At 31.5% G+C, this 13,778-nt stretch overlaps 1 protein-coding gene across 1 annotated transcript in view; it reads left to right on the top strand.

The window, feature by feature from the left end:
* The window catches only part of LOC129949429 (uncharacterized), a 297,671-nt gene that overhangs the window by 210,794 nt on the left and 73,099 nt on the right, over nt 1-13,778 (top strand). The window contains exon 11 of the mRNA XM_056060884.1: nt 7,917-8,089. Within this exon, the coding sequence (XP_055916859.1) occupies nt 7,917-8,089 (173 nt within the window). The remainder of the gene's footprint in view (nt 1-7,916; nt 8,090-13,778) is intronic.

Genomic DNA, 13,778 nt, shown 5'->3' with positions numbered 1-13,778 from the left:
ATATTCAAAATAAATTTTGCCTATTTTTAAGAGTTTTTCAGACTCAGGTATATTCGTGTTAAAATATGAAATCCCACATGTTGAAATCCCAAACTGAACTAAGAAAGGGAAGCTTGAATGCCACATAGACTAATAACTTCCCGTCAGTGCTCGGCTGTCGTCTGCCGATTCAGAAATGTATTGTTGGAACACGTTAGATCTATTTTATTTTAAATTTCAAATCAAATATAAATCAAAGTCAAAACACCTGAAGTCACGAGTAAACAATTTTTTTTTTCAATACAAAAATTAAACGTCAAAACTTCGCAAGCTATTAATATACCGGGCAATTAAAGAGTGGAGAATTGTATAAAGAAATCAAGTACAGCTATCCTCTAAAATGACACATTTTGTCGTTCAGCAGCGTACTGAAAAACGAAAAGCATAGCGAAATTTTTCGTTTATGATATCGTCATGTCATTTTTGTATGGGAATTTTCGTTTCGCATCAGTAGCGTGCTAGGCTGTATACAAAAATGCCGATTGGAAATATCTTAATGTTTTAATATATGATAAAAACAATTTTTGGCAATATTTCAAAATCAATTTTTACCAACTTTAAGTAGTGTTTTTTTGTTATTTTTTGACAATTACTTCGATTTTTCTAAACATTTGACCAGGATCTTGGAACTTCGAAAAATGTAAAAATTTTCAATTCGAAAGCTGACTGATTAAAATAACTTCCTATCCACTTTTATTTGTTTTTATCTTATATTTAGAGTATTCCATAAAAGGCTTGGTTAATGTACCCCACACAATCCCAAGCCCTAAAATTTTATTATTTTCTTCGCTTTAGTTTTTATACTCATTTTTTACCACAACTGCCTCATTCAGACTTTAAAAAAACCTTCTTTTCTTTAATCAAACGATTTTAAGAAAAAAAAAAATACAATATCTATATTTACCGAATTGGGTTTATAGGAAAGGTCTAAAAATATCTACCAAGCTGTTTTATGAGATTAATGCGAAAATAGAGACCATTTCCCATATGTCTCAATAATATTTTACGGCACATTATCAGATATCGTAAATTGTGTGTCCATTCTGTTTGATATTTCTTTTTGTTCTTATTTTTCTTCGTTTTGCAATCAAATTTGTTTGTGTCTGAATTTTATATTTTTATGTTTATTTCTTCATTTCATTGTTCTTTCTTTTTACCATAATTTGACAAAAGAAAAGATAATAAAAAGAAACAATAACTGCGTCATCTGTTTTAATACAATCAACAAAACAAATCATTTTCTTTTCTTTTTATATTTAACCTATGTATATACTTTAGAGTAAAAGACTGAGACAAAATTTTCATGTCCTTTCTACATCTATGTATCTGTCTGTTTTGGTGTTGTGATTCTGAGTGCGACACGATGACGATGAACGTAAAAGATGTCAAACACGGTTGATTGGCTTCATCCATTTGTCCGATTGATCAAATATTGAATACACATTGTATTCTAAGAGCACACTCGTCTATACCAGGACTATAGCTAGCCTGCCTTCATTTTATATTGATTCATCAAAGTTAGCTGGCCTGGGAATTGAACGAAATACCCCAACCACCACAACACATCACCTTCGTTTTCGTTTTCTCCTTACCCTCATTGTATCGTCCTGGGGTCCTGGTGAATTGGGATAAAGTCTGTAAAATTAGATTTTGATTGATCCTTCAATATAAGTAGGTTTTACGATGACGACGATGAGGATGACGATGATGGACGTTGCTGTTAGAGGTTAGACAGACGACATCCACATCAAAATCCAGAACTAGAACCGTTGACGACAAATAATGTTTGTACAATTCCTGGTTGCGGTGCATTGTTCTAAGGCAACTTTTACTACTACTCCTCTATGTACAAGTCAAGTACTTCTATCAGAGCTATCTCTCATCGGTTTCTTATGCCTTTGGATTCTTTAACCACTTCAAAGCTAAAGCATTTTCATTAATTTGAAAGCATTGTTCACAATAAGTGACCTGGGGTTTTATGTACGTACAGCCAAAGCCTGCTTCCATCATACAGCTCCTGCTTTGGTTGTATTGTTGTGTAATGTGTATTAGCATTAACGAAGCAGCTTTTCCTATACTTTTAGGTTAGAATGTTCAATATATAAATAAATTGAGTAAATTTACTTGCTAACAAGAAATGGAGTACTTTTTTTCTCGTTTTATTCAATTTTATTGAATGCGCCACCATCATTGATTAGGCTCCATTTTGTGGATAACCATAATAAAATCTGATTTGGGGCTAGAAAATGCGTAATTTTGTGGAGAATGCTTAACGTTATTATAAATTAACATTATTTTTATTATAATCATAAAGTAATTGCATTTCATTCAATCAATATACAAGTATAATATAGCGGAAGTTATATACATACATAGCTGTGTATTGTGAATTGAAAATACTTCAATTTAAATTTTAATACCACTTTTTTAAATGTGATGTTTTGGCTTTGGATTTGAGTTTGTGGTAAAATAACCACGCTTGATATTAGAGAAAGATTGTTATAAATTTAAAATTCAATAAATTTGATGAACTTAGCTATTTTTGTTTGAAGGTAAATTTTAATATAGATTTTTGTGGTTGATTAACCCTTAAATCACCCGAAATGGTTTTGTTTGTTTTGATCTTCAAAAACTCAATTCAAATACTTAAGTAAATAAGAAATATGATAAATTATTAGAAATGATGACATTAAAAACCGAAAAATAAAGGTTTGTCAATAGGTCATTTTTATTAAATGGCTGCCCCATGGTATGACTTTCTGTAAATAATAATTAAATGGATACTTAATAGATAATTTGTTTGTTTACAACATATTTAACGATCCATTTCCTGTAATTTGGACTAAAGTACTAAATAAAAACAATTTGTTGTAAAATTTGTATATTATATTTTTTCCAAGCCAATGGTTTTTTAAGGACATCTAAAAAGATGTTTAAAAAAAAATGTTTACTTGAATTTCAAAAAATGCATCTAAATCTTAATATTTTCCTTGTTTTTGGAAAATAAAATATTGTTTCCCCAATTTTTGTTGTACGGTTTTTTGTATATAAGGTTTTAAAATGTGTCTATCCTATAAAATTTTGTTTGATGTGTCTGAAAATTAAAGTATTTTTAATAAGTTAAAGTATGAAGAAATAAAAGTACATAGCTTAATTATTTTCAAAAGTAAGCATCTGCATAATATGTAAGAATTAATGTCACATCAAAGTATGATAATAGTATTTTTCATGACAGTGAGTTTTTTTCAGTTTAAAAATAACATATATGTACAAAATTTGTGTGTCTCCAATACAAGACAACTATTGTACATATATAGATTTTATACATCCTTGAACCCAAAGCATTTATCTAGATTCTAGATTTACTACCGAGTCGCAATAAAAGGCAACCTTTTGACGCCACATTGCTTACACCTTGCTAACAGCTTTAAAAAAATTGTAATTGAATCGATCCATTTCATCATTTTGTAACAATAAAAATAGTTATAATATATGTATATTGAAAATATGATGTGGCGCACTTGGGCGTAAACGTACTTATTTTGATTTTATAAATTTCATCAAATTTGTCTCCATCTGCCATTGGAAACTTGATTCAACGTGCAAAAAACAAATATTTAAATAGAATTATGGTACTTAAAAAATAAAATTCAAACAAAGCTATATTTAATATAGGTTTGAAATAGAACAAATCTTTTTTATTTTATTCAACGTTATTATATTTTTTTGTTTTATTTATTTTATTTTATAAAATTCCAATCTGAAATTTTGAGATCCCAAAATAATATATTTTTAGAGATATGTATGTCTTCTCGTGTGTAAGTTCGTTTCTACGACCGAACGTCACGTGCGTCGTCCTTACGTTCGCAAGACTTTTTTCGTTATCCATATCTCAAGAACCAGGGGAGATATTGACTTAAAATAAATGTTGTAATCAGATACTGTTTGCAGAATTTATTATGCAGAAAGATGCAGAAAGAACTTTCAAACAATTGATTAGGTTGTTTTCTTTACATACGAATTTTGGTTAGCGCAAAATAATTCATGAACCAATATCGCTAGTGATTTGAATTAAATTCTATTATTTAATTATATTTTGGAATAAAAATCAACTAACGTTTTTTTTATAAATCAAAAAATCTGACAAAAGAAAAATTGTTACCTCGAATATTTTACGAACAAAATTTATAACCAAAATCATTTTATGCATCGAAAAAGGAGGTTTTTGGCATCTGGTAAAATTTTGGGAAAAATCAAATTGACAGATTTTTACATAAAATCAAAATGTTTGACTTACATACACATCTTTTTAAAAATAATAAATATTGACTTCAAACTAGTTTCATTTTAAAAAAAATTGAAAGTTTTTTTTTACATAAAATAAAAACCTAACTAAAACTTATTAAAATTGATTTTCGGCTTAACTATCTTTCCAAAAATTAAAAATATTGACTGTAAACTAATTTCTACAAAAAAAATCAAATGGGGTGGCGCAACAGTCCGTTGTGAACCAGGGCCTAGTGACTTACAACTCTCAACCATTCCTGTGTGCGAGTACTGTTGTCAGGAATGGAAGGGACCTACAATTTAAGGCCGAATACGAACGGCTAGTTTGAGAAAGCACTTTTTCATGACAAGAATTACTCTTGAAGGATTTGTCAATTCCTCGCAAGAGGCAGTACCCGCGAAAATTATTTTTTTTAAATTAAGGTGGCACAGGCAGGGATTGAACCCAAGACCCCTTGCATGACAGCCCAACGCACTAACCATCATGCCACGGGTACTACAAAAATTTTTATAAAAATCAAACAGTCATTTTTTTCATAAAAATTATCTCGTGAATAGATGAATGTATTGTGTACAAAATGATTTTAATTTGTGCTTAATTTTCATAGAAAATTCTATCTGTATATTTTGTATATGAGAAATAAAAATTTTCAACATATGCTACTACAAGTGATAAAAATTGGATTTCTAATAAAGATCTCGTTAACAAAAACAGAATTGGAAATCAATCATTTTATGCAAAACATTGTTGGTAATTTTTAGTTAATTTAAAAAAAAATTCAACTGTTATGAAAATTTTGTTAAAATTTAAAGCAAGACAAATCAAAAGACGGGATGTCAGTGTGGAAGGCACCCCAGCCTCTTATTTTATTTATTTACTAGCTGACCCGACAAACGTTGTTTTGTCATAAAAATAACTTTTAGAGAATATTTTGCTAGAAGACAACGTCACTCATAGTTGTCTGCGTGAAAAACATGAAGTGCTTATATCTAAGCCGCCGGCACACATCGTTTGGCTTTGAGACTTATTGATAATCATTGCAAATCTGAATCTTATTGGAAATTGAAAGTGTTAGAATTGAATTGGAATATCTGTGGATATAATTTAATTTAGAATTACGGCTTCGATTAAATTTTTCATTAATTTTTTAATAAGTAATCGCGTGCCGTTGCACAAAGAAAAATGACTGGACATTTCAGTTTCAACTTATGCGGTGGCATGCCTGGTAAATCCAATGGGTTTACAAATTCAGTTGGATAATTTACAGCTTTGGTCTGGGTTATTTTGAATATTAAGTGGTAGTTTTAATACTGAACAAGCTGTTCTGCCTCCATCCAATAAAGTTGCCGCAATGCCAGTAGTCGTAACAGCCAATGCTATACCATTATTAGATCGTATTTAAGCAACAATGCACCACCTGATGCATCCAAAAAAAAGAATCAACCTTGTAATGCAGAAACTGCGAGCATGATGTGGTCTTTGTTCTTCATTGATTAGTGTGACTTTGCAAGCGAAAATCTACGCCATTTCTACAGTATTGTATTGTAGTTCACGATTCAATTCAGTGTCTATTAAATAAGATGCATTAAGATTTGTTGAATGCATACCAAAATGACTGAGTGGTAGGTTGGCAACGATTATGCAAACATCCTCAATAGCAATCAATGCTTTATTGTACATAGCGTCACTGAATACTATCGTAAGATCGTTGCACGATGTTGATGCAATTAAGAAATAGCACTTAGGTATATAAAAAATAGATAAAACCTGTTCTCAGGCATACCGAATGTATTTGCAAAATTTCATCGACATTGGTTAAGCGGTTTCGGAGGAGTATGGCAACTAACATTGTGACAGGAGAATTTATATATTAGATTTTATTCTATTTTTTTTGTGTGTTTTTGTCCATTATAAGAGAACATCTTACAAGTCACAAAATCCAACAAATTATTTAAATGACAACGATGTTTGGTAAAATTAAAACTAGAAACTATGTTTCCAACAAAACCATGCATTTAATTTCATAGTGAAAACTTACAGAAAATATGTATTTATTTATTTATTTAATTATTATTAATAACTTTTACTAAATCTTAAAGTACAATTAAAATAATTTGCCAAATAACAGCATACAAATCATAAGTTTCCCTTTTTTAACAATAGATATATATTTTCAATATACATGCGAAACATATTTTAAGTATCATATGGCAAAGTCCTGATAAAACTCTTAACCGAACAACTTAAATGCTTCGATAAATTTTGTCAATTTCTCAGAATTATTGTTTTTTGTGTTTAAAAATATAAATCTTTCCAAACTTTCGGTAACAAACTTTAGTATGTCAAGAATTAGTAATTCTGAGAAAGTATAAACAATCCATAACTTCTTTAAAACATGGTACATAGATACTTACTTAGTATGAAAGGGAACATTTTTTCTTATATTTTCTACGTCATGTTATGTGTACCTTTTCCTCTAAAAATATAAAATTCTTTTGATATTTGTAAGTTTTTTTTTTAATTCCGAACTTGTAAACAAAAAGTTAACTTAAATCAGCTCAGAATGCCTTCTTTAAGTTCAAAACTCGTACAATTCTCTTTTTGAGTTTCATTTTACTCTTGTCTAAATGAACAAATTTTTCACTTCATAGATAGTCCATTCCAACTAAGTCACGTTTTAAAGATACTTACTTCCAACATGGAACACATGACATAGGTTTCATTTCATGGCACATTGTTTTACACTGATACAAGAAGGACCTAGCTATACTTATGTACTCATACAAAACATGTGAACTTATGTTGACCACTGCATTGTACTTTATCTATATGCACGAGTACTTTCTTACAACAGATGCAAGATACAATCAGCATTAACTCAGAACTCAAACAAAAACGAAAAAATAAAAAAAATAATACAAAAATTAAGAGCTTTAGAAAAGAATGTTATAAAAAAATAAAATAACGTTTTTTCACATCACGTACCATCACCTTTTGGGTAACTGTGTTTTGCCACAAAGTGGTGAAAAATTCCATGCCATGCCATGCCATAGAATAAAAGAAGAGGAAGATTCTGTATAGATGGGGTACTACTATCTTTACTGTAATTGATGAAAATTTATCTTCACATAACATTCTTTTTCATAGAGGAACAATTTAGTGTTCACCACATGCTTCCTCAAGAAAAATCCATTACAGTTTCTCATAACTTCAGCACGCTCTATGCTTCTATGATTCTATGCAGTCCAAGTGCTTAAATGGGGATTTCATTCGTCGTCGCATCTATGAGAGTAGCATATCCTATCGGTCGGTACCTACAAACTCCTATATGAAATCCTCATTCACAAAGGGCCAACAGAATAAAAAAAGAAAACCCTATATTGCTAAAAGATGAAGGTCTCCCGATTGTCCTTTATAGTTTATTTTTCCAATTTCCCCAACAGTCAGTACAATCTTCTACCTACATAGTTAAGATAATGTGGAAAATATGTATGTGTTTGTGTGTGTGCGAATATTGTATTGTTATCCTTCTGATTCTGTACACTTCTATTTCTTCCTCTCTCTCTCTTCCTCTTTGTCCACTATTTAGATTGCCGAATGGTCACATCAACGTAACTGCATTTGATCGGGTAGCAGCCATTGCTGGGGCATTTACCAAGCACATGAGCTCCGTGAAGGCACCTTTAACTGCGGACACAACACCTGGTGAATACGAAGCCTTTTGCCGGCACATGCAGAAGACTTCTACACTAAATGAATCCGGTAAGTTTGTACTGTATTGTATTCTATAGGTTTAGGTTTAGGTCTCGATACCAACCCTTCATCTTCTTCTTCTTGGTTGGTACTTTGTCCTTTTATAGGTATTTTAAACAATAAGAACGACGACGACTCTATTCTCTCTCTTGCTCTATATTCTGTGCTCAGAGTCCTGAGCTCTGTCCGGCCGGCATATCCGGGTTTCTAAACATGAATTCATTCGACATTCGGTTCAGTGCATTCTTGTCTCATTGTATTGTATGTACTGTACATATATGCGGATGGAGTTCATGGAGATGCGAGTCCAAGGACCCATCGCCATCAAAGTATCTACGAGCGAGTTGAGTAGTTCTGTGTATTTCTGGAAAGATTGTTGGCAGGTGGAAAATTGAAACGTGTCTGATGTGGAATGCCGAACAGAAAATTGGCAATAGTAAGAACTGCTACTTTCGAACAATCGACTTCGTCATGTGTGACTAATTGGATGAAGAATTTTTTGAGAATCAAAATGATAGAACCGAAATCAGCTGAGTTTAGAATGCGTTTCAATAATTTGAAGGAATATATTATTTCATTTACAAAAGGAAGTCTGAATGAAATTCTGGAGATATACTTTGATTAGTGCTATACTCAAATTGTCTATTATTTCCGGTATTTAATTTTTAAGATAATTGGTAGTTAAAGGTAAAGTATAAAATTTTCCACCAAAAACTAAACTTTTAGCAGAAATTGGTTGAGAAAAATGAGGAAAATATTCTTTTGGAGACTTTACCATTTTCTTCGGTTGAAAAAACTTTTATAAATACGTTAGGAATTGGTTTTTAAACGTTAATGGATAGATATTGCCTCAAATTCCATCGTTTTGAAAACGATGTTGTGTTTACATTACATAGTAATTTATTATTTTAGTGTTTGAACTTTTTTGTAGAAGCTTTTGATAGTTCAATTACTAACACTTTATAGAAGATTCTGACTTTTGAGAAAGCCCTTTTCACCTATTTTAGGCTTAACTTTGGAAATTTATCTGACAACTTTTTAGTGTTTTTTAGTGTACAGTTTTTGTTTGTCGTCAAATATTCTTTGGCTTAGTCGTCAGCTCAGTTGGCAAGGGATTTTAATTTATGTAATAAAATTTTAAAAATTGATTTAAATAAATTCAGTCATTAAAAGAGTTCTATACTTATAAATTAAATTTATAAAAAGCGTACAATAATTTCCAATTAGCACCATTTAATAATTCTATTGTTTCTTGCATTGTAAAACGGTTTTTCTGGAAAAATCTTAGTCTTTGGTGTCTTAACACTAGGCAAATGTTTATAAAATGGAGACAATATTTTTTTGCTTTAATGTTGCAGAGAGTACAGAATTGCTGGAAATTTCCGTTGTATTGACTGCCATTTAAGGTTAGGAGCTCACATCTGGATTTAAATATTAACGATATTTCTTTATAGCTAAATGTGTGTTTTCAAAATAATTGTTGTTTAAAACGTTATGATTTAGTTGTGAGTAAATTATTCTGCTCTCAGACTGATCAGCCTCTTCTATTAATTTTTCTCAAACAAAGTTTTCGTGTTTTTGAATTATCTTTTAAAGCTGCTTCTTCAGTTAAGCCAAGTTATTCAAATCATATTGGATAACTTCTCCACAGCTTTCGTCAATATTTTGGCATTTTGCAACCCACCAGTCCTTCTTCCGCATTTCATAAACAGCATTTTCTTTGTCAAACGAGCATCTGAATGTGAACCAACTTTATAGATGTAGTCGGTCTGCATCTAAAGTTTTGCAACCCAAGTTTCTAAAAAATTGGCAGTGGCAGATGAAAAAGTTTTTTATGAGATTTCTTTGGAGCTTTTCTTCTGCTTCAAATTCATCCGTTCCCCAAACTTGTGGCGAGTAACAAACAGACTTTTTAACAACACATTCGAATATTTTGTATTTAGCTGACAACAATACATTTTTGTGTGACAAAATGTTCCTCCATGTCATATTCAGCAAACTTTGCAAAGCCTTTGTCTTTTTGATTAGATAATTTTTTACATCCATCGTTTTGTTCAACTTCACGCCTAAATAACTGTAATCTTTAGTGATTTCAAGAGGATGGCCATTGAAGAACCAATTTTCTCTAACTAAACTGTGAGAAGATCTTGTGAGTATCATGATTTTGGATTTTTCAATATTTATTGCAAGTTCCAATGTGTTGCAACCGATGTTGACAACCGATTTATCATAAACTGCAAATTTTCTGAAAGGATCATCTGCATACAGTAGAGTATTGCCAGCTATCCGAATCCCACCACGAAGATTTTTGTCAGTATCGTCAATGAACAACGCAAACAGCAAAGCATTCAGAGGGCATTTTGGTTTAACACCAGCATTAGTATCAAACCATTGTGAAACCGAAGATCCATCCTAAATCGCTGCTTCTGTACCAGTTTACATATTCCTTAATACATTTAATAGTTTTGAAGAGATTCGAGTTGAGAGAGTTTAAAAAAAGTGTATTTCCGTTCACATGGTGGAAAGTACCCGTAGCATGATGGTTAGTGCGTTGGACTGTCATTCAAGAGGTCTTGGGTTCAATCCCTGCCTGTGCCACCTTAATTTAAAAAAATAAATAATTTTCGCGGGTACTGCCTCTTGCGAGGAATTGACAAATCATTCAAGAGTAATTCTTGTCATGAAAAAGTGCTTTCTCAAACTAGCCGTTCGGATTCGGCCTTAAATTGTAGGTCCCTTCCATTCCTGACAACAGTACTCGCACACAGGAATGGTTGAGAGTTGTAAGTCACTAGGCCCTGGTTCACAACGGATTGTTGCGCCACCCCATTTGATTTTTTGATTTGGTGGAAAGCTGACTTAAAAACAATAAAATAAGCCTAAATCTTCTTATTTCTGGATTGGAATGCTTTGACAATTGATGTTAAAACAAATATCTGATCCAAAGTTCAATAGTTTTTCCTGAAACCCGCTTGGAAGTCAGTTAAAATGCTGTTATTATCAACCTACTTTTCTATTCTGTTCACTAAAACACCGCAAAATATTTTGGCCATAACGTTCATAAATGATATTCTCCGATAATTTTCGACGTTGTTTGAATCACCTTTTTATGAATGGGGAAAATAACAAATTTTAGAAGGAATAAAGCTGGTTGAAAGAATGTTGTTGAAAAGCTGCTTTAGCTTATCAATGAAAGCTGGTGTTGCATTTTTGAAGTATTCATATGCAATTCCGTCTGCGCCTGGTGCTTTTCCATTTTTTGCTCTTTGAAGTACGATTTTTACGAGTATTGCATTTACGTCTATTGCAAAGTCCAAAGTTTCCTCAATAACCAATGGTTCTGCATAAGTAAAGGACAAATCAAATTGATTTGAGAGCAGGTTTTGAAATGAAAGATTATCTGCATTCTGCAGTCATATTTGTACCAATTACAAAGTTGGAATCCATTTATTTCTTTGGATAAATTCTTTCAAATTACTGGCAAGACTTAAAGATTTTACTTGAACATTTACAAATTCAGCTTTTTTTGTGTGCTTGTACTTCGAGTTTGATTCAATGTACCATTTACTCAGTTCCTCGGCGTAACAGTTGTAAAAGGGCAAATGATTTTTTTCGGACTTTCATACATTCTTTATCAAACCACTTTTTTTTAATTTTTTAATACAACCAGAAGGTTGAGTTGTTGAAGAATTTCTCATACACGATATAATTTCCTTTGAAAACAACTTGATAGATCCATTAACTAAAGAAGTCTCTGAAAATGCACTAAAGTTTAAGTTTACTAATTTCGTTTCAACTGCTGAAACATTAAATTTTAATAATTTTAATTAGCTTCATTCAAGCTATGTTTGAAGTAGATTATTTCTTTGAGTATTACTTTCATTACAATAAGTAATTTCATCTAAGTATATTACCTATTCAATATCCTTAAATTAATATAGTCAAGTTTTTTTCTGGTATAGATTTAATTATAACGATTTGTTAAAGACTCCCTTAAGCACTCTTAAAAAAACATGTTTTAAATTTGGTCAAATTAAAAAAACCTATACCTTGGTATGCATTGTATGTTAGATTAGCCTTTGCGTCTATATACAATTTTAACACTACCAATTTAACATTCAAAGAATACTCGTAAATTCATTGAACTGAATTGTTCATAACAAAATTTTTAATTGAAATTAATTAAAATCAGTCTTAACCTTTCATTTCTATAAGTGTACAATTCCAATTTAAATCTTTAATTCTTTAAATGTTTCCCATAAGCTGTTAAATTGTATCCTATACGCTATGCTTACTCGTATATGTATACCTCCACTTCAGGAACATTAATCTTAAGTTTAATTAAAATTGTAAAGTCAAAATGATTCTACGTGGTTCAATCTATGATGAACCCGCCAAACGCCACAGTTCCACCCTACCACTTTAGAAGCCCACGCTTTTTATGTGTAGAAAAGGTTAGGTTTATTTATTTTTATATGGCTTAGGTATGCATCAGCCCGCATCTGTTTTGGTATTCACAATTCACGACAACGATAATTTATATGAATTTGGTTTTGTTTTTGGTTTGACTCAAACCGCTGATTTAAAATATATAAGAGAAATGGTAGTAGTTTTTTGCCACTATACCACCGCACCGCTGCGCCACTATTACCACGTCACCATTGCCGATGCTGCCGCCAGCACCATCACCATCTCCACCGCCGGGCCATAATAAACGCAGAAGGATCATTAATTAAGGCATTCAACAAAAGCAAAAAGTAAAATATATAAATTTACAACATTATTTCTATGTGATGCGTCCTCGTCGTCGTTGTCGTCGTCATCGTAGTCGACAAAGCTCAAAAGAGCTGCGATGTGATGCTCGGAACGGCGCAACGCCAGCTCAGCGCGCGTAGGGATCGCGTTGTTGGGATTAATGTTTTTTTTTCACCAGACCACTAAGTGAATTAAACTTGGAAGGATTACGTTGAGAGGCCATACAATATTCCATATCCCATATCACAGGCTCAGACTCAGACTCACATGAGCATCCATTTTGAAATGAAATTTTATTCTTGTACTGTTGTAATTTAATTACACTTTTAAGATGTACTGAACATAGTATGACGCGGCGCGGCGGCAGCGGTGGCGGTATATAAATTCGTATTTTGTTTGGTATAATTTACATGGGAATTACGAGTACGCGTACTTATTGCAATTCACATATACTCTTCGACGTATAATAAACTCGACTCGTATACTTTTTCATACATAATTCGATTTTAAGATTACAATACTTATACGATTTTTTAAAATATATGGCTCAGAACCACTTAATTGCATTTTGTTTAAAATTTATTGTACATTATATTTTTTATTTGATTTTAATAATATACATTGCAAACATTTAAGTTTATATACATATATGTACAGTGTACGTACAGAGTGATAATAAATTATAATTTTTATTTGTTGCAATTTTGGTAAGAGTATAGATGAAGATTTATGTTTAACTTAATTGAAGTGAATAATTTTTAATAAAAATGCATTAAGTGGTATCTCACCCAATCAAAGAGCTTTTGGGAGCTCTTGGGAAAAGAGCAAAAATGAAACAAAATGCTCAGTACGATGAACTCACATTTCAATTATTGTTTAAACAAAAATGTAAAAAAAAAAAAACAAAACAAAACAAATGACTATACCAATGGTTAGCCTACTA

Source organism: Eupeodes corollae, chromosome 3 (genome assembly GCF_945859685.1).
Source record: "Eupeodes corollae chromosome 3, idEupCoro1.1, whole genome shotgun sequence".
Taxonomy (NCBI): domain Eukaryota; kingdom Metazoa; phylum Arthropoda; class Insecta; order Diptera; family Syrphidae; genus Eupeodes; species Eupeodes corollae.
The sequence above is the reverse complement of the archived record's forward strand: the minus strand, read 5'-3'. Positions and strand labels throughout refer to the sequence as shown.